We start from the raw sequence: 26,202 nt of genomic DNA, 5'->3' as shown, positions 1-26,202 counted from the left end.
AATAGTTCTGTATTTCCCACCCTTCTATCTTTCTTCATATTCATGAATCAAAATCAGAATAAATTGTTTTTCAAAATATTCCTGGTGCAGCTGTGGATACTTAGACAGACAGTAAAATGAAATTCTCCAGTTGTACTAAGTACCAGTTAATTTCCTAGCTGAGATTGATAGTAAAATTGAAGAGAAACCAAAGACCTAGAATGTCTATGTAACATTCTTGTATTAACCTGGGAAACATGAACGTGTTTAATGCCTTGCAAACTTAAAAATGGAAATTGCAACTAAACATATTTTCCTTCTTTTCCAATATTTATAATAAATCCTTACACTAACAGTATGAGACAAAGCTGCACCAACTCTCTCACTGTAGTTCACACCACATTACATGAATTTTTCTGTCAGACTGTTGCTCTATGTTCCTATAAATACGAAGTTTTGCATGTACACTTTGCTGAGAACATGCCTGAGAGTTCTTGGATATCATTTCCATTGCTGAACATCACTGAATCTGATCTCTGCGTTACGCACTATCACAGGACTGAGAATGAGTAAGTACTATAACAGTTATGTAAAATAGTAGGCAGGCAACAGAAGAATTTTCCTGACCCAAAAGCAGATCACAAGGAATTGAGTTATAACGACAAAACACGTAGTAAGAAAGAAAAGGCATGGCAATCAGAAGGAAAAATGAGGCTGCATACAAAGATTATTTTTTATGGATAAAGAGCAGCCAGATACCATTATGTGGTAGGCTACTAAAAAATTAAAAATGTGAGAGAAGGAGTTTCATCAGGAATTGTAACTTGTATTGTAGGTGCTAAAATGTGTTGTGTTGCTCTCTCAAGTGCACTCTCCCGGAATCATACACAATGACTGTGCATGATGCCACAAAGAAATTTATCTGTGAAATACCCAGACTACACAGTGTAAAGCTAGGAAATACTTACATAAATGTAAATGAAAACCAAGATATTTATCCTCTGTAATTCTTTTGGGAACTGAATTGCCAGCCAGCCAGACTGATGGGGGGGGCGGGGGGGGGGGAGGAAGGGAGGAAGTAGGGATAGATGAAAAGGGGTTCAAAATAATTCAACCGTAACTCTGTGAACTTGGCCACTTGACCACAGAAAAAAATCTGCTGTCAGTATGAGAAAATTAAATTTAACTAGTTTTTAAAGGTTTATAGAACAACAACTGCATTTAGGCATTTATTTTCAACATTTTATAATACTAAATGAAATTACCCACATTGTTTACGCATTATTCAAAACCACTACTGCTGCAGTCAGGCACTGTGGATCATGTAGTGAGCAGGAGAAACAAATCAAGAACAGCTAAATCAAAAAAATGAGCCATTGTGCCTGGCTTGGAAGACAAAGATAAATGAATCTTAATGATGAGAAATGGCCCCTCTGCCACCCCAACTCCGCAACAAATTCTGGAAAATTCAATCCCAGAAACTCAGACCCACACCCCCATGGTTCCAGGCCATTCAGAACTTTAAAGATAATCAGCAACACCTTGAACTAAATCTGAAAGTGAAAATGAAGCAGGTGGGTTTATAACTGATAGGTAACATTGGTTCACATTCCTTTGATAACATAAAATGGACTTAAATTTCTCATTAGTCCAAGCTGAGCATTTTTTGTAATATTTCTACATATTATACCCAGACTGTTCTATCTTCTAATAAGGCTAAATCCTGCAAAGATGATTCACTTATTTGCGTGTTTCTCATATTCTTCTTTCCTTATGTCTGTATTCAGACTTTCTCTTACATTTGACAACTCCCTGGACCATGCACATTATTTCACTTTGTGTTTATGATCCCTATCATTTCTTTGCTTTAATTTTGCTTCATTTCCTCTACTTGTACATTTTTTTTGCTCCTGCAACTCTCTATTCCCCCACATCCTTTCTTCCCTTCTTTCTGGTTATGACACTGGAAAGTCTATTTTGGATTTTTCCTCCTGATTTGAAAGACTCATAATAAAAACAGTGCTGCCTGCAGTCTAGGCTGTATCTCAATGAGCTTCGTGGGATTCAGGAAAGCTCAGAGTTGTGACTCTAACTGAAATCAGTCAAATACCCTTATGCACATATTACAGAAGGTTTTATGATCATGACATTGTGATCCTAATTTTTCACAGCTCATTGCTTTGCAAGCTGCATTAAGTTGGCAGAAGCTATGTTCAAGGCCTCTGAAGCTATGACGTATATAAAATTCAAGATCTCAAGAAAATGATTTTAGCAGGTGCCACTCTCACCAAAATGGTTTTTTTTTTTGCAATTGAAAATAAATCAGTCTTTTCAAAATACATGTATTCTGCTTCTGCATAATACATATCCAAATACCAAACTCTCAAGGCTTCAAATAAATGCATCAAAATACAAAACAAATAGGGCTGTTAAGTCCCCCCTCCCCTTTATGTTATCATATAACCATCACTTTTGCTGTCCAAGGAATGAAGAGCACAACTATATTTAGTGTTTTCTGTGTTATGTACATGTGTAAACTGAAGGGAAAACAAAATATTTTTCAAGAGCTAAAGAAAATTAAATGCTCTGCTCAATTATCAAGACAGATTAACAAAGACATGAACAGCATTATTTTAATAAATAAAGTTGAATGAATTTGTAAAAGGTTGATATAGTTTAATGGATCTCATATTCTTTGTGTTTTGCAGAAGTTTACTCATCGCTTAGAATATTTAGCATGGGAAAAGTCCATCTGCATGACAGCTGAATGATTCTGAATCTGCAGATACTTAGCAGCAATAGAAAGTGTCCTATGCAGCAATGAAGAAACGATCTTCAAAGGAGCTACTTAATCTGGCTCATATAAAGTTATTTATGCCAAACTCCTTGAACAATAAAGCCAAGTAGATAATTACATTAATTTAAGCAAATCCCTCCTTAGATGCTGTCAAAATGGGAAGACAAAATATAGTAGAATTGAAACCTGTCAATACTGGAATATTAAAAAAATATCAAAGGGGAAAAATAAAGTTGGAAACAGGGAACTTACACAACTACATATTCACTAGAGGGTCTTTTCTCATGCCTAAATGCTTATTCACAACATAAACAAAGAGTACGTGTTCAGGTTATCAGTGTCATTTTACATCTGCCTATTATAATTTTCAGATGCATTGCAGACAAATGAACACACCGTGTTAATTCTTCCACTTATTTTCTTTACACAAACATAGCCTGGATAGAAAATAGAACCTAATGTTTCCATTCTGTTGCAATAATCTATTTCAATTCTGTTTCTGACTCTAACAAGCCAATATATAACAGATGAACCCATGACAATTTTGTGCTGTTTGACACCCCAGGAATCTTTATGTTCCATGCCAGCAGCATGCTTGCCCACAACACGTGCTGACATTTAAAACCATTACTTCCCACTGATGATTAATATAAAATGGAATTTAAAAATAAACATGGAATTATTATTATTTATACTCCTGAACCACTTCAGAGCCACAGTCATAGACCAGGGCTGCACTGTGCTAGGTGCTGTGCAAACGTAGAACAAAACGATGGTCCCTGCCCCAGAGAGCTTTCAATGCAACCAGAACACAAGAGACAACAGAGGGCTCAACAGACCGTACAAGGATTGGTCAGAATGCTAGGTAGTGGTGTTAGCACACCAGCAGCCTAATCGTGGCCAAGTGGAAAAGGAGATTTTTAAGGAGGATAACGAGTTAGTTTTGTGGATGCTCCCAGACAGCTTCTCCCAAGTGTGTGGGGGCAGTATGAGAGAAAGCATGAAAATGCTTGTCTGAAAATTTAACAAGAGCTGGCCCTGGAGGCAAAAGTTGACATCTTGCTAGTCAATGAGACAGGAAAGGTAGGGTGGAAGATGGACAATAAAGAACCATGAAAGTGAAGACAAGTAGTTTGTGTTTGATCTAGTTCTTTATCACTTGTTGGTAGGGAAATATTCATACAACTGTAACACTTAACTTGAAGTACTTTCTACTTTTATATTTTTCATTGCAATACTGATGATAAGTGCAGAAAAATAAATTCCTTGGACTTTTTCATTATTAAAACTATGGAATTAAGTTTTATTTCATATATTAGTGCTACAATACTTCCCACAAAAGCACATGGAAAACTCAGAGCTTACTCTCATACATGGGGAGTGGGGTGGACTGACCCTCATGCAGAAGGAGGAGGTTTAGCCTTCAAATTCCACAGAGGTCTAGGCCATTCACACAAGCTACCAGACTTTCTGTGCTCCCTGCTAACTGTGGAACCAACATATCCCAAAACTTATGGATCTCAATCAATTTTGTATTTTTTACATCTCAATAGGTGCCAATTTTATATTTGAAATATATTTTCAAAGCTACCCACATATTATTAATTGGGGATCGGTCCTGCTTTGAGCAGGGGGTTGGACTAGATGACCTCCTGAGGTCCCTTCCAACCCTGATATTCTATGATTATTCACACAGTATTTTGATACATTTTTAAAAATAGATATTTCCTATGGACAGTGTGTACGGTGGGTATAAATAAAAGTCATGGTGATGATGCTTTATTTCACACCATTCTTCGTTGCTTTTCATCTACTTGCACCATCAGAAGGTAGATATGAAATAGGCTTAGTGGGAGTGTCCTCTTGACACCCACACTTCCTTGTTTTGATTCTGTGATGCTGGAAGGTGTTAATGGCTCCCATCAATCACAGATCAGTCAATGGGTGCAATGAGCACCCTTTATCAAGGCTAAATGGGGGAGCAATTAAATGCCCCTTTGCATGATGATGGGTGTGTGGTGAAAGCCACTGCCCAAACCACTGGCCAGTATAGTATGGACTGAGCAGCGGGTGACCCATATGGGCTGAGGTGTTCACTGGGAACATAAGAATGGCCTCATTGGGTCAGACCAATGGTCCATCTAGCCTAGTATCCTGTCTTCCGACAGTGGCTGCCAGATGCTTCAGAGGAACCGATTGCAAATGCAGGGGGTGGGGCATTGATTGGCTGGAGCTGTATGTGGCAGAAAGCAACTAGAAAGCCAGGGAAAGCCAGTAGAAAGGAAGCAGTGTGAGTGTAGCTTTGGGACAAAGCCAAGAAAGAGCTCCTTTTGGATAGAGTACTCTCTGAGAAAGCAATTTTGGATTTCTGAATAAGGAAATTGCCACTGTTTGTTCCTACTGTGTTCAGGGAAATGAGAATTTGTGTACAGTCTTTGTAAATAAACAGGATTGCACCAAAGAAATACCTGACCCAGATAACAGATTTCTCCTCCTAAAGCAAACAACCTGGCAAGGGCCCAAACGCTGGCTAACCACTCAGGACAAGGAACAACAATACAAATCCCTTCCACCATGTGGGACTTGCGTAGAGTTATATTTGGTTTTGCAATACCACAGAATGCTAAATGAGCCCAAGTGAAACTAGTCAGCCAACCACATTAGTTTTCTGAGTGATTATACCACCAATGACTACCTTAGTAACTTGAAGTCAACGGGGCTACTCACTTGCTGAGAGATGCTTCAGTGATTAGCTGGATCAGGGCCTTTAAGTGCATGGTGGCTTACTGTCAGCCAAGAATAGGAAACAAGTGCAGTAGGAGTCCTTAATATCTGAAGGAAGTTGGGCATTGCAAGAGCTGCAGAAGCATGTTTTGGAGTTTATTTTGTTTCCTCTGCCTCGGCCACCATCTTGACCCACTAACCTGCCGGACAGAACTCCTGCTCTATGGTAGCATTATACCTTTCAAAACCTCTCAAGAGTTCCAGAAATTAACCCATCTGAATTAGGCAAACGGGGAAAAAAATCCTGAAAATAAAGGTCCCAAACTCACCGTTGGTGGGAGGGTGGGGAGTTGTGGAGAATAAAAAAATGCAAATATGCAAGGAAGACCAGTGGAAGAGCCAATACAACTCACAAAAGCTAACATATAACAGATAACTTGCTGACTCTACAAAATAATATTAAATTATTTGCTTCAGTGTGGTGCCAATAAGAAGATTGGGAACAAATGTCAGAAACAGGTACACATTTTTGAAAGGAGGAGAAAGAGTTCAAATGGACTGAGGTGATGCCAAACCTGGTGATAGACAAATTAAGATATCAGAAGTTAACAAGTGGCAGACCCAGCTAGGATTCCTCTCAAATTCTGAAGGAAATGAGAAACCAATGGGCAAACTATTAAACAGAATATAATCTGGCTTCATATACTGACTCACATTGTCAATGTATCTCGAAGGGCTATATTTAAAAATATTGAAAACAGCTGAGATACAGCACACAGCATACTGGAAAAGAGGAACTTAATATTGTACGCTTCAGGAAGTGCTAAAGGAAAGATCCAGGGTTATTAAAAAGCTAGAAGCTTGACTTCAACTCAGGAAAACGTTGAAAAAACTAACAAAACACAGAATCAGAGAATACCTAGAAAATTGTGATTAATGAAAGTCACCAAGAACTCACCAAAGGAAGGATAGGTACAAAAACATTAGTAGATTTCTCATGCCTTTTAAAAAAGTTACAATCTTAAACAAAACACAAAAAATGTCAGATTCAGCAGTACAGTAATACAGGCTTTTAAAAATGGCAGCACCTAAAAAATTTCTGAGCCCTGGTCTACACTAGGAGTTGAGGTCGAATTTAGCAGCGTTAAATTGATTTAACCCTGCACCCGTCCACACGACGAAGCCCTTTTTTTTGACTTAAAGGGCTCTTAAAATTGATTTCTTTACTCCACCCCCTGACAAGGGGATTAGTGCTGAAATCAGCCTTGCTGGGTCAAATTTGGGATAGTGTGGATGCAATTTGATGGTATTATCCTCCGGGAGCTATCCCAGAGTGCTCCATTGTGACCGCTCTGGACAGCACTCTCAACTCAGATGCACTGGCCAGGTAGACAGGAAAAGGCCCGCGAACTTTTGAATCTCATTTCCTGTTTGGCCAGCTTGGCAAGCTGCAGGTGAGTGCAGAGCTCATCAGCAGAGGTGACCATGATGGAGTCCCAGAATCGCAAAAGAGCTCCAGTATGGACCGAACGGGAGGTACGGGATCTGATCGCTGTATGGGGAGAGGAATCCGTGCTATCAGAACTCTGTTCCAGTTTTCGAAATGCCACAACATGTGTCAAAATCTCCCAGGGCATGAAGGACAGAGGTCATAACAGGGACCCGAAGCAGTGTCGCGTGAAACTTAAGGAGCTGAGGCAAGCCTACCAGAAAACCAGAGAGGCAAATGGCCACTCCGGGTCAGAGTCCCAAACATGCCGCTTCTATGATGAGCTGCATGCCATTTTAGGGGGCTCAGCCACCATTACCCCAACCGTGTGCTTTGACTCCATCAATGGAGAGGGAGGCAACATGGAAGCAGGTTTTGAGGATGAGGAAGATGATGAGTTGTAGATAGCTCACAGCAAGCAAGCGGAGAAACCGGTTTTCCTGACAGCCAGGAACTGTTTCCTACCCTGGACCTGGAACCAGTACCCCCCGAACTCACTCACGGCTGCCTCCTGGACCCGGCAGGTGGAGAGGGGACCTCTGGTGAGTGTACCTTTTTAAATAGTATACATGGTTTAAAAGCAAGTGTGTTTAATGATTAATTTGCCCTGGCATTCACGGCCAGTACAGCTATTGGAAAAGTCTGTTAACGTGTCTGGGGATGGAGCGGAAATCCTCCAGGGACATCTCCGTAAAGCTCTCCTGGATGTACTCCCAAAGCCTTTGCAAAAGGTTTCTGGGGGAGGGCAGCCTTATTCCATCCACTATGGTAGGACACTTTACCACGTCAGGCCAGTAGCACGTAGTCAGGAATCATTGCAGAACAAAGCATTGCAGTGTATGTTTGCTGGCGTTCAAACAACATCCTTTCTTTATCTCTCTGTGTTATCCTCAAGAAAGTGATATCATTCATGGTCATCTGGTTGAAATAGGGTGCTTTCCTTAAGGGGACATTCAGAGGTGCCTGTTTCTGCTGGGCTGTCTGCCTGTGGCTGAACAGAAATGTTCCCCGCTGTTAGCCACATGGTGGGGGGAGGGGTTAGCCACAGAGTAGGGAGAGGCAAAATGAGACCTTGTAACGAAAACACATGTGCTATGTATGTAATGTTAACAGCAAGGTTTACCGTGAAAGAGCGTACCCATTGTTCTATAAAATGTGTCGTTTTAAATACCACTGTCCCTTTTTTTCCTCCACCAGCTGCATGGGTTTCAAGGATCACAGGAGCTTCTCCTTCCCAGAGGCTAGTGAAGATTAGAAGGCAAAAAAAAAGCACTCGCGATGAAATATTCTCTGACCTCATGCTGTCCTCCCACACTGACAGAGCACAGACGAATGTGTGGACGCAGACAATGTCAGAGTGCAGGAAAGCACAAAATGACCGGGAGGAGAGGTGGCGGGCTGAAGAGAGTTAAGTGGCGGGCTGAAGAGAGGGCTGAAGTTGATAGGTGGCGGCAGCGTGATGAGAGGAGGCAGGATTCAATGCTGAGGCTGCTGGAGGATCAAACTAATATGCAAACTAGTATGGTTAAGCTACAGCCCCTGTGTAACCAACCATGCTCCTCCCCAAGTTCCATAGCTTCCTCACCCAGACGCCCAACAACGCGGTGAGGGGGCCTCCGGCCACCCAGCCACTCCACCCCAGAGGATTGCCCAAGCAACAGAAGGTTGGCATTCAATAAGTTTTAAAGTGCTGTGTGGCCTTGTCCTTCCCTCCTCCACCACCCCTCCTGGGCTACCTTGGTAGTTATCCCCCTATTTGTGTGATGAATTAACAAAGAATGCATGAATGTGAAGCAACAATGACTTTATTGCTTCTGCAAGTGGTGATCGAAGGGAGGAGGGGAGGGTGGTTAGCTTACAGGGAAGTAGAGTGAACCAAGGGGAGAGGGGGGGTATATTAAGGAGAAACAAACAGAACTTTCACACCCTAGCCTGGCCAGTCATGAAACTGGTTTTCAAAGCTTCTCTGATGTGCACTGCACCCTCCTGTGCTCTTCTAACCGCCCTGGTGTCTGGCTGTGCGTAACCAGCGGAAGATGATCTGCCTCAACCTCCCACCCCACCATAAACGTCTCCCCCTTACTCTCACAGATATTGTGGAGCACATAGCAAGCAGTAATAACAACGGGAATATTGGTTTTGCTGAGGTCTAATCGAGTCAGTAAACTGTGCCAGCGCGCTTTTAAACGTCCAAATGCACATTCTACCACCATTCTGCACTTGCTCAGCCTGTAGTTGAACAGCCCCTGACTACGGTCCAGGCTGCCTGTGTACAGCTTCATGAGCCATGGCATTAAGGGGTAGGCTGGGTCCCCAAGGATAACTATAGGTATTTCAACATCTGCAAAGGTTATTTTCTGATCTGGGAAGAAAGTCCCTTCCTGCAGCTTTTGAAACAGACCAGAGTTCCTGAAGATGTGAGCATCATGTACCTTTCCCGGCCATCCCATGTTGATATTGGTGAAATGTCCCTTGTGATCCACCAGTGCTTGCAGCACTATTGAAAAGTACTCCTTGCGGTTTATGTACTCGCCGGATTGGTGCTCCGGTGCCAAGATAGGGATATGGATTCCGTCTATGGCCCCACCACAGTTAGGGAATCCCATTGCAGCAAAGCCATCCACTATGACCTGCACATTTCCCAGGGTCACTACCCTTGATATCAGCAGATCTTTGATTGCGTTGGCTACTTGCATCACAGCAGCCCCCACAGTAGATTTGCCCACTCCAAATTGATTCCTGACTGACCGGTAGCTGTCTGGTGTTGCAAGCTTCCAGAGGGCCATCGCCACTCGCTTCTCAACTGTGAGGGCTGCTCTCATCTTGGTATTCATGCGCTTCAGGGCAGGGGAAAGCAAGTCACAAAGTTCCATGAAAGTGCTCTTACGCATGCGAAAGTTTCGTAGCCACTGGGAATTGTCCCAGACCTGCAACACTATGCGGTCCCACCAGTTTGTGCTTGTTTCCCGAGCCCAGAACTGGTGTTCCACCGCATGAACACCCCCATTAGCACGATGATGCCCACATTACCAGGGCCCGTGCTTTGAGAGAAGTCTGTGTCCATGTCCTCATCACTCTCGTCACCGCGCTGACATCGCCTACTCGCCCGGTTTCGCTTTGGCAGGTTCTGGTGCTGCATATACTGCTGGATAATGTGCGTGGTGTTTAATGTGCTCCTAATTGCCAAAATGATCTGAGCGGGCTCCATGCTTGCCGTGGTATGGCATCTGCATGGAAAAAAGGCGCAGAACGATTGTCTGCCGTTGCTCTGACGGAGGGAGGGGCGACTGACGACATGGCTTACAGGGAATTAAAATCAACAAAGGGGGTGGCTTTATATCAAGGAGAAACAAAAACAACTGTCACACAGAATGGCCCTCTCAAGGATTGAACTCAAAACCCTGGGTTTAGCAGGTCAATGCTCAACCCACTGAGCTATCCCTCCCCCCAGTATTCCAGGCAGGACTGAATCGCCATTAAACTTTTCAAGGTGCCCCTGACAGACCTCACCGAAACGATTGTCAGCTGTTGATTTCATGGGGGGGGGGGCAAATGAATACAAAACAAATCTGGTCTATTTCTTGTTTTGATCCACTCCATCTATCTTTTACATCTTTGGCTGGCAGCAGACGGTGCAGTAGGACTGCTAGCCATGCTCATCTCCTGGCTGCTCGGCAGAAGACACTGCAATAGGACTGCTAGCCATCCTGGCTGCTCGGCAGAAGATGGTGCAATAGGACTACTAGCCATTCTCATCTCCTGGCTGCTCGCCAGAAGACGGTGCAACAGGACTGCCGGCAGGACTAAAGAGAATGAGCTGGTCGAGTCATTCCTATTTTTGTCCCTGCGCCCATATCTGCCCAGGTGCTCCTGACCGACCTTACCGAGGTGGCCAAGAGCACCTAGGACGTGACGACGATGGTTATCAGGCCTATTGCACCATCTGCTGCCACAAGGCAATGAGCTGCTGCTGTGTAGCAATGCAGTACCGCATCTGCCAGCGCTCAGGAGACATATGGTGACAATGAGCTGAGTGGGCTCCATGCTTGCCGTGGTATGGCGTCTGCACAGGTAACTCAGGAAAAAAGGCGTGAAACGATTGTCTGCCGTTGCTTTCACGGAGGGAGGGAGCGAGGGCGGGCCTGACGACATGTACCCAGAACCACCCACGACAACGCTTTTTGCCCCATTAGGCATTGGGATCTCAACCCAGAATTCCAATGGGTGGCGGAGACTGCGGGAACTGTGGGATGGCTACCCACAGTGCAACTCTCCGGAAGTCGAAGCTAGCCTCGGTACTGTGGAAGCACTCCGCCGAGTTAATGCACTTAAAGCATTTTGTGTGGGGGACACACACAATCGACTATATAAAAACGATTTCTAAAAAAACTACTTCTATAAATTCAACCTAATTTCATAGTGTAGACATACCCTGAGATAACGAAGAGTTGCTAGGAGAGCCAGGTCTCTCATCCACCCAGGACTTTTGGATGGTATTTTCAAGTGAGCTAGATGGTCAACTCCCATCAAATTTCCAAGCTTAGCATCCTGAGAACACACTATTTTAGAGCACTAGTATGCTCATCCGCGTGACTCCTCCTCTGTACACCATTAATCATAGAGAAAGACACAGCACTGCCTATGAACTTTCCAAAGCTATGTGCGTATGTGCAGAACCCATAGAACACTGGCAAACGACTGAAAGACTGCATTACAAAATCCAGTGTATATGCACAAAGTACTTAAAAAACAGTCTGACTTTGATAAGTCACAGCCAATTAACAAGAGACCAACAAAAAGCACATCTCTGACCAAGGAACTACCTCCTGTCAAAATCCACATTTCTAACGTCTACCACTAATGCATGAGTGCTGTTCACAGGAAAGCACAGGAAAAGTATTTTTGTTCCTACTCTTTGATTTTGAAAATGGCTAAACCATTTTGGTTGATTATATTAAAAAAAAAGAAAAATAGTAAAAATTTACTTATCTACCCATATATTTTCTCAAGTTGCTACATGATGATCTGTGATCCATTACTCATCTTATTCCTGCTCATCTTTCAAACAGGGAAGAGCCTCTTTTTTTCTTTTAACTCCCCTGCCCTAGCTTCACAATGTAGTGCCAGGAGGTGGAGCTGATCGCCTCTCCAACTCCCCAGCCAACTGCCTATGCTGAGAAGACAAGCTATAAATTCTGATTTATAATCATTATGAAAGATTTTCTGTTTCCAGGCAGGATACTTCATCTTTTGCATCTTATTAATTTATTATACAAAAAAATGGAAATGAAGACTTAGATCCCAATATGAGGAAATCCCATTTCTCTCTCTCTCTCTCTCTGCAGGAATGCTCTGCAAGAGAAAAAGGACAGATTACAACATTTCCCTTCCAACTGGCAAGTGATGCAAAAGTAAGTGACGCCTGGGTGGAGGGCCACGAAGCAACATGCACCCAATTCAGAGAATGAAACATTACAGCTAGCTAAGTGAATTATACCTTTCACTGCTACTCTGTGATATTTTCTAAGTGGGTTATAGTCAACAGCAAAACAAATCCCCACAAACAGGAGGGAAACTAAAAAAAAATGAAGAAAATTGAATTGAGAGGGAAAAAACTCTTATCCAAAGATTGTTTTTCGTTTGTCTGGATTTTTTGCTTTTATTCTTTCTCCTTCCTCCATCATCTGAAAGGCTTTAATGAAGAAAACCAAGAATGAAACTGCAGAACATTTGTCCAGAAATAATATCAGACAAAGACAACACTTCTATTTTCAAGTAACAGATAAAGGAAAGGAATACACTGAGACTGGGCAGCCAAACAGTAAAATTGCTTGAATGAAGTACTGTGTTGTCCTGCCAGGAAATGGCGAGGTTCCTGAATAAATGAGTTCCTGAATAAGTGAGAAGAGGAAGCGGAGTGTAATTTGTGAAAAATCTGTAGGAGGCCTGACAAATTCCTGAATTTATCCAGCTGGAAATAGTGAACGATTTGCACCCTTCCTTAGGCAGCCAACTAATCCTAACATTTTCTTCAAGCTTTAGATTTGCATAAACAGAATTTGAATGTCTCAATCACAGTTCAAGAGTGAAACTAATTATCCTGGTAGTGGAAGGGCTTAGAACACAAGGAAAGCAAATTAAAAGAGACTGGTTCAAGTGAAAACCAGAGAATCCTGGTGCAGGCCTGAGAGTCACCTCACCAGGGAAAAGGTGCACATAAGGATTCCAGACAGATATTGAAGAGACACTGCTTGAAGGTCCTGGGAAACGTGAGTGTGCTGCTAGAGGGATAGACATAGAAGGAATGTGCTACAAGGAATATGTCTCCTAACACTGAGCCTTGGTCCCTCAGGAAGGTAGGATTCAAACCCAATCAAGAGCCCATCTAGAAAGAACTGTAGTATGCCCCTGGTTGTGAGATACAGGGGAACTTTGTCCTTTCAAGAGCACCACTTTGTCCTTTCAAGAGCACCACCAGGTTCAAGTTCTCAGAACTCTTGAAATGCCCAGATTTGAAGACCGTTTATAGACTTGAGGAGGAAGTTCATGAGCTTTCCTGAATATTCATGCTCTAGAAGGTAAAACCTCTTCGGTTCAATGTGCTGTAGGTGTGAAAGTTTGAGGGGATCCTGGAATAGAATTTCCCACTAATCAGGAGTTTCAAGGATGCTGAACTGACATCTGAACGAGTCTGAGACCATGGGTTCCTAGGTCACTACTTTTCTGTTAACTTCAAATGATTTAGTTCTCATTCAATAGCATCCCAGTGGCACCTGCTTAACTAAGTAACCTACATACTGCTCTTTTGCTCAAATGTATGTGGTTTTAATCCTTAGATGCCTTATGTTGTGAGCTCCTCAGAGCAGACACTGTCCTTTATGAGGGCTTGGAAAACACCCAGCAAATAGTTGGCAGTACTATAAACAAACAATCAATGTAATACATAGTCAGCAAAACTTTCAGCTCCAGGAAAAAGAATTCCTCCTGCTTTATTCCAGATTTTTAGCTTTTGCTCTAGCATGCAACAGTAGCCCTGGTGTTACATTTCATGAGTGGCAACCAATTCTGGATGGAAACTTAAGGAAGAGAATCACCTTTCTAGCTGCTATAATTTTAAAAAGGTGTTCTGATGAGTGTCCTAGGACAACCTCTTGCTTGGAATTGAGTGGGACTATCTCAGCTTCCACAGTGCTGCAGAAAAGAACAGGGCCGCCCAGAGAATCTGATTCGTGGTTCCGATAATCACAAAAATTTGTAGCGTTCAGAGGTGCACCATGACCAGTGCACAGAACCCTTGGACTGCCTTGATATAATGGAAACTGGTACCAAATATGGAGAACCTCAGCCATTTGAGTGGTTTTTTAAACCTGTTGTTTTGGTTTCAGAACCTCTGGGAGTCACGCCTGCCCTCCCTCCCCGAGGAGAGAGGGACTGACAGAACCACTGACAGGGCATGCGTTCAAGATACCGATCATAACAAGGACTGTGTAAGACCCTTGTTGGAATAATTGGGTCAAAAATACCTAGTTACTGCAGCAGTCTGAAAGGAGCAGGGCGTCCTGTGCTGTGGGTTTTTCCTAATCCTCTGAGTTAGCAGCTTCTTGAAGATGCTCCTGGACACTATATTTCACTTCAGTCAGAAGAAGAAAGCGGGGGGAAGAGACAAAACAGCCAAGGACCTCGGGCTTGTTGTTTCCAAAATGCCAGGACCTGCTGCTGAATTTCAGCCTCAAACAAGAGAAGGCTTGCCTGCCACACTGCTATTGCTGTAGTCAGCCCTTGTTGCCATGTTTTACTTTGGCCTGGAGCACCAAGTGGTCAGGGGTCCCTGGCTTGGAGGTTCTGAAAAGCTGGTTCCCACTGCTGCACTGCTGAATCTGTGCCCCCAGACGGCATAAGGCTTGTGTGCCACATTACTGCAGAGTGGTGTAATACTGCACAATTGATCCACCAGCAGAAGCCTCTTTGATCCGAGCTGAGCTTGCTACGCTGCTGGGTTTTTTCTTGCAATACCACTGTCCGGCAGAGTCCTGTTTTAAAAGTATCTTCTCCCTACCAAGGGAGAGGGTAAAAAATAAAAATATACATATCTTGGGAAAAGCTCCTGCCTGGAGACAGAGAAAGGAGAATCGAAGGGAACTTCCTGCCTCTTCCAGTGGAGACAAGACACTGGGGAGTTAAGAGAGTCAATTGGTTCTCTGAACAGATCCACCTGCTGGCAGTACATCCTGAAGCTAGAGAGGGCTTCTTTGGTTAAAAAAACCCCCCCAACAAACAAGGAGAGAGAGGGCTCCATGCTTTGAAAAGGAGGAAAACCCCCAGTTGTAATGGGTCATGGATCACAAGGTGCCCATGATGTAGAATACAAATTATGCCCAGATTGACAACAAATCTGGCAAATTTAGCTAGATATAAAAACTGAAAAGGGAATAAAGAATTGGAAATGGCCCCCTAGAACAGAAATTCTGGTAAAATTTATCTATAACAGGGGCAGATGGAGCCTCACGATTCCATGGGTGCACTCTACTAAGCGTTTCTTGTTGCAGTCAACTGGGGCACTGGTCTGGCTCAGCAGCACCCTCTGCCATGGCATGGCAACCCTAATCCAGGCTCAGTGTGGAGGGCAGGGTTTGGAGAGTGAGCACACCCCACACTCACCCGGCAGTGGCGTGAGGCTGGGCCCACCTCTCCACTCTGGGCACTGTGACCAGGGATATGGTGTTGCAGCGTCACGCAGGTTTGTCACTTTAGTGGGGATTAATGGTTGCTGTGGGTGCAAATGAACCTATAAAACCCTGAAAAAGCCAATACTCAGGTATAAGCATCGTTGCACACATTGCTTATAATACTTTTTAAAAAAAATCTTACTGTAATATTGCTTTTATATCCATAAGTAGGCGCTCAGATTATATGGTGATGAGTACGAAAGAAATGACAATAAATATATAAACGAACTAGGGAGATTTCTGATTTGTTTTTTTCCCATTATGATTATTTTACTATTATGTTTGGCTGGCTTTTTGCTTTTAATTCTAGATATACATATAGTGACTGTAGGACAAATGTGAGACTGAAACAGTCATAGTATTCTGTCCATAATTTTAAAAAAATCCCAAGAAACAAGTTTTTGGATGTTAAAGATCTTTGAAATAAGATACTAAGTATTCTTGAATCCATATATTTCTGGAGAGATACAGTGCATGTATTGTGCTCCTACATTGTGTTTCTAAAATGTTACTGAATTGCCTACTAGGTGTGATATATTTTTGCAATATTTTTTTTCTTATTTTTGCTGCTCTAGTTACAATATTGCCTCCATCTAGTCTTTTATTAATAATTCCCAAAGCATATCTTTTGTTATAGATTAATGACCCCAAATACTAAATTCTCATTTAGTTTTCACAAGTGATTTCTTTTGCCACTGCAAAATGTTGATTTGATTCATAATGTAAAAAAGACATTTTTGTGAATATTTATGAATTATGAAACACAATACACCATGAGCAACATTTCAGTCTTTCCATTTGCTTGTTAAATATACTAGATTTATTCAACCACTATTTATATTTTATTCACTTAAAAATGGTTCTTAAGCATCAGCTACATAACAGTTCAAGTGAAATATTCTCTATTCCAAATGATACATTTGTTCTGTGATGTGATTCATGATTCAGTATGCAGTTTTGGAATTGGACCTCATTATTTAGATCTTTTAGGAGCTCTGATTATAATGTTCAGAATTTAAGAAGGGTAATGCTTAAGTATAGTAATTATGCAAGGACTCAAAACATTTACGAATGTAAACATTTACACTAACTTGCTACAATAAAAGTACAAGATCTGTGTTTTTGTGGGGAGAAGCTTGATTTAACTGAACATGAAAAAATTGCAACACATCCTAAATTGAAATATAAAACTACAATTTCTTTCAAGGAGAAAATAAACAAATCATTTAAATTTGGAATGGCACTGTACATTTTTTTTTTATAAGAGTCCAGTCAGTTTCTGAACATTTGCAAAAATGGAAACTCAGGTAAACTATTAGATAATTTAAAGAGAGAAAAAAGGCAGAGGGTAAAATTTTCAAAAGTGCCTAAGGAGCCTAGATCCCATTCACGTTGGATGTAAATGTGATTTGGGCTTCTAAACGCCTATGTCACTTTTGAAAATGGGACCTCAGCTCCTAAGTCATTTAGGCACTTTTGCAGATTTTACCCAGAGCCTCCAATCAGTCAAGATTTTGAAATTTTATTGCATCTTCCCTAGCAGCCACCAATTATTGTCCAATAATTTTAAAACCCCTTATTGCCTTCTGCCAAATTATGTAATTCTACACTGTTACTATGTAGAGATGGGTCAGGATGTGGAAATAGGCATTATTACTGGAACACATGATTTCAGCAGGACTTAAATATTTAACCCTCTTTTAGCCAGTACAGATTATTGGCTGTTCTACACATTTCGAAAGTCTTCCAAATGGCTTTACAAATCTGATCTGTATGTCATCATATTGACCTCAGATATGGCTGAAAAACAATATGGTTTTGTTGTAATCTCATTCACCTTATGTAACTAGAGCAGGGGGTTCTCAAACATCATTGCACCACAACCCGCTTCTGACAACAAAAATTACTTCACGACCCCCGGAGGGGGGACTGAAGCCTTAGCCCGCCCAATCCCTGCCACCTCGGGTGGGAGTGCCAAAGTCCAAGGGCTTCAGCCCCAGGCAGGGGGCCTGTAATTTCAGCCCAACTGCCCAAGGCTGAAGCCCTAAGGCTTTGGCACCAGACAGTGGGGCTCAGGCTTTGGCTTTGGTCCCTGGCCCCAGCAAATCTAAGCTAGCCCTGTAAACCCCATTAACATGGGGTCGTGACCCACTTTGGGGTCTCAACACATAGTTTGAGAACCGCTGAACCATAGTTTTCATTTGTATAACTTCTTGTTAAGCTTCCTAGAAATTCACTTCCTGCTTTTACCCCACCACAGTTGTTTTTATTTAAATAGAATTACTTGAAGCATGAAGATGTGTAATAGCCGACTATGATGGTGTCATCAAAAACCTTTTTACAAAAATTACATAAACATGTCAATACATAAATATGTGAGAGAGAAAGCTTATTTTATAAGACATTTCTTTTCCTGATGCTCACACACCTCTTTGATCTGAGTAACAGCAATGCAGTGGCTACATAAGGAAGGAAACTGAAAACAGTGCAACAGTTCCAACAGATCTAAAAAGTACCCTACAAACTTTGGTCAGATGACCTGGCAGCCTGTCAGATTTAAGTGCTTTCTATTTCCAAGGTTAGAATGGCATTGAAAAACTAAACAAACGCCAAGTTTCAAGTGTCTGAATTGAATTTGGCCTCAAATCAAAATCAAGATAATCACATCAGAATGGCAAAGCTGGAAAATCTCCTGAAATATAAATTACAGTTTCAGATTGATTCATTAAACTTAATACACTACACGCAAATGTCAACAGAGGTGGGTTTTTTATATTAGACCCAGCAAACCCCAAACTATTGATTAAGCAATGAGATTTTACAAGAAAACATTTATAAACTCATTAAGCAGTTATAATAATAGTTTAAATTATATCATATTCATTTCTAGGAATGTTTTGATTGTCATTAAGAAAAGGGCATTGCACTGGGACATTTGTATTTCTGAATAAATGCGAGGTACATGTTAAATACGAATTCACAAACATTTTGTTAAAACACTATATTTAGGAGTTTAAAGAAATAATTTAGCCCACATAAAAGGTTTATGGAAGTAAAAAAAAGTCTCTAAGCTTACAGGATTGTACAAAATGCACAAAAGGAAATACTTCTACTCAAGGACAATATGTGTGTGTGTATATGATGTTATTGCCACCCCTATTTATTTTGTTATCCTCTTGGCTTTTTATGCTTTGTAGTCTATGGCCAAAATTGTCAAACGTGGGTGCCTGAAATGAGGCAGCTAAATCAGTGGTTTGATTTTTGGACGTGTTATGCAAAATGCAGATCCCAGGGCTTGTCTACACTGGTGCAGCTGTGCCTCTGTAGTCATTAGTGAAGATACTACCTATGCCTATGGGGGAGCTTCTCCTGCGGGTAGAGATACTCCACTTCCCTCAGAGGTAGAAGCTGTGTTAGTGGAAGGGCTTCTCCTGTTGACAAAGTGCTTTCTGCACTGGGGGCTAGATCAGTATAACTATGTCGATTTTCCACCCACCCAAGTGATGTAATTATACCAACACAAATTTGTAGTGTAGACCAAGCCTCAGACATCTGTTTTTCTAAGATTTGTACAGGTACTTGCAATCAACTTCTAACCAGTTCGATGGGTTATATAAATCACAAACATTAACCCCCTGACAAAGAGACGATAGTATATATAGGAGGAAAATTGTATGTCTGATGGTGTCACTTAAGTCAAACCTGAGATGTAAGGAAACAGCTGATAAGGCCAACAATAATCTTGGATACAACAGTTTCCATCTTAACACTTCTTTGTGGCCAAAAGCCAACCCCAATATCTCCTGCCAGAGACAGGTGTCAGACAGCTCCAATGTTTGCCAAAACTAAGAGCTAGTCAGCCCTGCTATTTGCCAAGAACAGGAACTGATTGTTCTTAATTCTTGTAGTTGAAGGAAGGTGATCATAATGAGAAATGAAGGGCTGCAAATCTGTCCAATTTTCCTCCACAGTCTGCTCGCAGGGAGGGGGAGATAGGTTATGAAAGGAAATGATCCCAGAGCTCTGTTCCAGGGGTTCTCAAACTTCATTGCACCGTGACCTCCTTCTGACAACAAAAATTACTACAGGGCCCCAGGAAGGGGGACCCAAGCCTGAGTCCACCCAAGCCCCCCAACCTGGGGTGGAGGGCAAAGCCAAAGCCGCACCTCCCCAGGCTGGGGGCCCAAAGCTGAAGCCCAAGGGCTTCAGCCCCAGGCAGGGGGCCTGTAACCTGAGTCCTGCTGCCCAGGGGTGAAGCCCTTGGGCTTGGACCCAGGCCCCAGAAAGTCTAAGCCAGCCCTGGCCACCCCTCTTCTGCCGCTAAGAGTTGTGGGAAGGTGGAGGGAGTCACGGGGCATCCTGGGTCCTGTCCCAATGCCCCGTCTTGCATTGCTTCGCATCCCAGCAATCCCTGTGCTTCCATCTGCATTTGGTGCCATCTTTCAACCGTCTGTGTACTGAGTGCCCTGCCTCTTCATTCTGCGGGAATGGATCCCGCACTGTTCATCAATATGCTGCTCACTCTCACTAACATGTCACAAGTGGCAGTGGAGTTATTCCTTCAAGTACAAAGGCAAAAGGAGTTCAACATTGATCTTGCCACGTGTAGTGGCTATGACACGAGATTGCTTGTGGCGTTCACGGAGGTGCTGATCACAGTGGAACGCCGCTTTTGGGCTCGGTGAACAAGCACTGAGAGGTGGGATCACATCGTCATGCACGTCTGGGATGACGAGCAGTGGCTGCAGAACTTTCGGATGAGGAAAGCCACATTCATGGGACCGTATTACGAGCTCACCCCAGCCCTGTGGCGCAAGTACATGAGAATGAGAGCTTCCCTGTCGTTGGAGAAGCGTGTGGCGATTGCACTGTGGAAGCTGGCTACTCCAGACTGCTACCAATCAGTCTCTAACCAGTTCGGAATGGGAAAGTCGATCGTTGGACTTGTGTTGATAGAACTGTGAAGGGCCATTAATCGCATCCTGCTCCGAAAGACTGTGACTCTGGGCAACGTGCAGGACATTGTGGATGGCTTTGCACAAATGGGCTTCCCTTACTGTTAAGGGGCGATAGATGGAACACATATTCCAATTGTGGCACCAGACCATCTAGCCACCGAGTACATTAATCGGAAGGGGTATTTCTCAATGGTTCTCCAGGCGCTTGTGGGTCACAGACACTAATGCAGGCTCATCCAGAAAGGTAGATGACACACACATTTTTCAGAACACTGTCCTGTTCAGGAAGCTGCAAGCAGGGACTTTCTTCCCGGACCAGAAGATCACCGTAGGGGAAGTCGAAATGCCCACTGTGATCCTGGGAGACCCCGCCTCCCCCTTAATGCCGTGGCTTATGAAGCCATACACGGGGCACCTTGACAACAGCAAGGAGCGGTTCAACAGCAGGCTGAGCAAGTGCAGAATGGCTGTTGAGTGTGCTTTTGGCCATTTAAAGGCCCGCAGGCGCTGCCTATATGGGAGGCTGGACCTGGCCGATGATAATATTCCTATGCTTATAGCCGCGTGCTGTACGCTCCAGAATATTTATGAAGGGAAGGGTGAAAGCTTCACTCGGGTTGGACTGCTGAAGCTCAGTGCCTGGAGGCTGAATTTGAACAGCCAGAGACCAAGGCCATTAGAGAGGCGCAGCGTGGGGCCATAAGGATCAGGGATGCCTTGAGGCAGCAATTTGAAGCTGAAAGGCACTAATATTTGTTGCTATGCTCGGGAGTGCAGTGCTTGTAATGCTAGGAGGTGATTGTGATTGGTGCAGACGATGCATATGAAAGTGTAAGAAAATTGCCTGTTGCTTTGCAGGGCCCTTTTTGCTTTCAATTAATGGAATAAAGCTTGCTTTCAAACCAAAACAATTATTTGATTAAAAAACAACCACCAGATGGGAGAGAGAAACAAAAAACCACATCAACACTGAGGGAAATGGGGGAAGGAAGGGTCCCAGGAGGGAGGGAGGGTCCCAGGATGGTTAAATATTTGTTTATGTCCAGGTATCATATCCAACCTTCTCCTCTGGAGTACAGTGCAGCAGGTACTGTACTTCAGCAAGGCTAAACTGCAGAGGGATGGATGTTGAGTGAAGTGAGTACGGGGAGTCCGCAGTGCTGGACTGTGATGGGGCAGGAGTGGAATGCAGCAGGCACAGACTGGAGCCAGGAGGTTGATAAGAGTGTGTTGGTGGTGTCTGGGGAATCCATGGGAAAGAGTATTGTGATAGCGGCTGCAGGGGAGGGCGGGTGCGGAGCTGCTTGGTTTGCAGTGCTCGTAGTGCCTGGAGCGTGTCCACTTGGCGCTCCATAAGGTTTAAGAGCCGCTCAGTGGCTTCTTTCTGGTGTGCCACGTTCTCCTTTTGGTCCCTCTTCTCGCAGTCCCGCCACTCCTTCAGTTTCTGCTTCTCAGCCACGGAGTGCATCATGACATCATGCAAAAAGTCCTCCTTAGCTCTTGGTGGCTGCTTTCTAATTCTGAGCAGCCGTTCAGCCAGCGATAACAAAGAGGGAGACTGGGCTCCCATGGTCATACCTGTGAAGCCAGAATGCAACATTTGATAAAAGCAGTATTGTTTGCAATACACGGACCACTGATTCAGTGATTTAAAACACAGACACTATTCACATACCTACCACTAACTGGCTGATCCCAGGCAAGCACACGTGAGCCACAAGACCCCCCAAATGGTGAGTAACCACAGGGCTGGGGAAATCAGTGTTCCAGGACCGTACTGTACACTGGGCACATGGCTCTTGGGGAGTGCGAGCACTTTGTGGGGGGGGGGGAGGAAGAGGGCTTATAATCATTACTGTACCCACATTTTCAACAGGCTCTGTTCATTATGGAAGATATCTCGCTACTGAGGGTGAGCAGGGAATCAAGGGAGGGTCTTCTCTAAGACTGCGGCTTCTGCCCTGGCCCCTATGTGGCTCGCCTGTGTGCAGCAATGGTCCCCCCACCATCCCCGTGACGGCAGAGTGGCGTGGGAATGTTACCCTTAATGGGGCAAGAAACAAAGCAGCTCTGCCAAGGAACCTGCGGCAGCGGATTGCCCAGTATCTCCATGAGAGTTTTGTGGAGCTCTCTGAGGCAGATTCTCGTGAAGTGAGGGAGTCAATCAACACCCTGTTCCGTTGCTCAGACTAGGCATGTGGTGGTACGCGCAGCATACAGACACAAGCCTGCTTTCTGCAACCCCCCTGCCCCCAACAACTCACTTCAGCGATTCCCAAAATCAAAGCCACTTACCAGGGGCCTCCTCTCCTGTTTGCGCTTTGCCAACCTCCGACAGCTGTGACTGGATAGCCTCCTCTGGCATAGAGAAGAGCTCCTGGCTGCATGCATCTCTGACCTCCGAGTCGTCCTCTGCTTCTGGGTCTCCCTCGCCCTCAACATCCTCGTCCAAGATTTCCTCCTCTTGGCTCGGTCCACTCTCGACTGGCATGCGAGCCACCGAAGTATCCACAGTGGCTTTCGCAGTGGAGGTGAGGTCACCACCGAGTATCACGTCCAGCTCTTTGTAGAACCAGCAGCTCGTGGGCACAGCACTGGAGCGGCGGTTTGCCTCCTGCGCCTTGTAGTTGGCGTTCCGTAGTGCCTTCACTTTGACCCTGCACTGCAGTGTGTCCCAGTCATGGCCCCTTTCTGTCATGCATCATGAAATTTGTCCATAGGTATCATAATTCCTATGGCTGGAGTGCAGCTGGAACTGGACAGCCTCCTCTCCCCAAATGCCGATGAGGTCCAGCAGCTCGGCATTGCTCCAAGCGGGGGATTGCCTGGTGCATGGAGCAGGGATAACCACCTGGAAAGATGTGCTAAGACCACTGCACATGTCATCAAGCAAACAGAAATGGGACTTTCAAAATTCCCTAGGAATTTAAGGGGTGGGGCTCATGGTTGGTCACCTGAGAGCTGGTCAGTAGAGTTCAAACCGATGACCAAAGAGGCGAGATCAGGCATTGTGGGACACCTCCTGGAGGCCAATCGCAGCACTGTAATCAACCAGGGTGTGTACACTGGCACTGAGGTGCTTTAGCCCTGGCACAGAAAGCTGTACGCCTCTCGTCTCTTAGTTTCTGCGCACTAAGTGGCTTGGCAGTGTGTACACCTCGGGAGTTACACTGCAGAAAGCTGCTTTACTGTGCAGAAACTTGCCAGTGTAGACAAGTCCTTATATACTTGTGTCTTTAGGCACCCCAATAAAAGGAAAAAGCAAATAACCTGCACTTCAGTGTCTTCATTATTCCCAGTATATTGTTTGAACAGAGCTGAGTAAAAAGCTGAATGGATGTGTTTTTTTTCATTTGAAAAACAAGTAGGTAAGGTCTTAAATTTAAAAATATAATATTTTTTAAACAACTTTTCCAGCAAGGCAGCAAATTTTAAATACCAAACAGAAAAATCTATATTATTTGTAACCTTAGGGTTAAAACTTTAAAGTTATGACATTCACAGTTAACGTTTCCATTCTGTCTTTAACTTACCATTGTGCATTTGTATTTCTGGGATCTCTGAATATTGAAAGTTTTGGTATAGTACAAAAATTTTCCTCTTACAGTTACTATTTGGTGAAATTAACAGGAAATTCTATCAACATAAATTTGTAAAAACACAGAAAATTTACATTTTGCCTCCATTTTTGAGCAAAAAACTCTACAGTTTTTCAATACATAAATATTGCTCTAACAATCAGAAAGACTATGTGAGGCCGATGGCTGAAGAAAATGTTTTTTTAAGTTTAAAGTAATTAATTTTTATTTCAGTGAAGGAGCCTGCTCCCATAACATATAAGATTAATCAACCTAGATCTCTTCTCAGCTCTTTAGTAAGGTGGTAAGTTCTTACACAGCACCTACCACATCAGCAGATTTCCTTAGATGAAAGCAACAAGTTTTTTAAATAAGAATTTCTCGTGTCTTAAGAAAGTGGCTGCCTGGAGATATAACTGTCATTGTAGGATACAGATGTGGGAAACCTTGAACATATTAGGGAATTTGCGGGGCACCAGATGGATACATTTGGATATGATGATTATAAAGTCTGTCTCTGAACTGTTTATTAGTTTCGGGCCCACCCCTGAGGTCTAATGAAATAAATGAACTTGTAGGAGTCTCTCCTCTCATCTGGCCCACGAGAGACTTTCAGGGGCTTCAGAAGATAAATTTGGGTTGTGAGATTGAGGGTAAAGAGCAGATGCTATTTAGCAAAAAATATATACAAATATCTTCAGTGATTTTTGTTTTGTCATTAATTTCTGCTTGGGGAATATTTTCAAATGCAAATGCTTAATTAATAAGAAAAATAATCAATTACAATAAATGAAACAATGTGTCACACAACCAGCTCACAATGTTCAGGAACTTACAGACTCTTTTCTGCCCATAGTTTTGCTGTGGGAACGAGAGCGGGAGATGGTGCTGAAAAAGAAATCTTTCTTGGATGCAGACAAAGGAGGCGATCCTGTGTATTCACGTCCTGCAGACAAGCTCTCTATGCTTGGAGATGAACTGACATTTTTTGAACTTTGGCCTGTAAAACAAGCACAGAGCAACAAATCATTAAATCAGTGGAAAACTGCTCTCTCTATCAAGTACCTTTGTGTTTCAGGCTATGTCTACACTACTGTGGTAAGTCGAACTACGCTATGCAACTCCAGCTACGCGAATAATGTAGCTGGAGTCAACGTACCTTAGGTCGAGTTACCGCGGGGGGTCGACAGGAGAAAGTCTCCCGTCGACTTACCTTACTCTTCTCATCGGGGTACAGTACAGGGATCGACTGGAGCGCGATCTGCTAAATCGAATGCCGGTGGATCGATCTCAGAGTGTCGATCCCTGCTGTAGTGGAGACCTGCCCAGGTGTTGCTCACTGAGATTCATAAGCAGATCAACACAGAATGAGATTCTGCAAAATTAAAGTGTGTCTGTATGCATTGTGACAAATGGAGAACTACTCTGACATACAGGCCTCTGTATATTTCTAATGAGAGGGCACAGAAAAACAATACCCAATCTTAATAAGCACATATAATACCTAATGGTACCTTAGTAATTTGTATGACACACACAATTAATATGAGAAGACTGATGTGAAGCCTTCAGTCTTACACACAGTATGTGGTTGGGGAAAAGGGATGGAAATGGAAAATAATTTTTTGTTAAATGAATTCCTACATAAGGTTGTGAAGAAAGACTTTTATGATGTTCTACTTTCTACTTTTCTTCCATCATTAGGAGTTGTTCTGCATAACTATAGCTCAAGTACTAGGATTGAGAATTAAGAGCCCCTAAGAAAGGAACTAAGATTTAAATATTTTAATAGATGCAATTCAGTTTAATCTTCTTGCACCAATGAGAAACAAACAAACAAAGAATATGGCTGATTTCACTTTGAGAAGTTACACCAAATTCATAGGAATCAGCTCCAACTCTCAAAGACTTTCCTTTATAAATGTTACTATCAAACCATTTGTTTCAATAT

At 43.2% G+C, this 26,202-nt stretch overlaps 1 protein-coding gene across 1 annotated transcript in view; it reads right to left on the bottom strand.

The window, feature by feature from the left end:
* The window catches only part of TBC1D5 (TBC1 domain family member 5), a 469,719-nt gene that overhangs the window by 38,105 nt on the left and 405,412 nt on the right, over positions 1-26,202 (bottom strand). The window contains exon 20 of the mRNA XM_074945686.1: positions 25,088-25,251. Coding sequence (XP_074801787.1) covers positions 25,088-25,251 — 164 coding nt within the window. The remainder of the gene's footprint in view (positions 1-25,087; positions 25,252-26,202) is intronic.

Source organism: Natator depressus, chromosome 2, assembly GCF_965152275.1.
Source record: "Natator depressus isolate rNatDep1 chromosome 2, rNatDep2.hap1, whole genome shotgun sequence".
NCBI classification, from domain to species: domain Eukaryota; kingdom Metazoa; phylum Chordata; order Testudines; family Cheloniidae; genus Natator; species Natator depressus.
The sequence above is the reverse complement of the archived record's forward strand: the minus strand, read 5'-3'. Positions and strand labels throughout refer to the sequence as shown.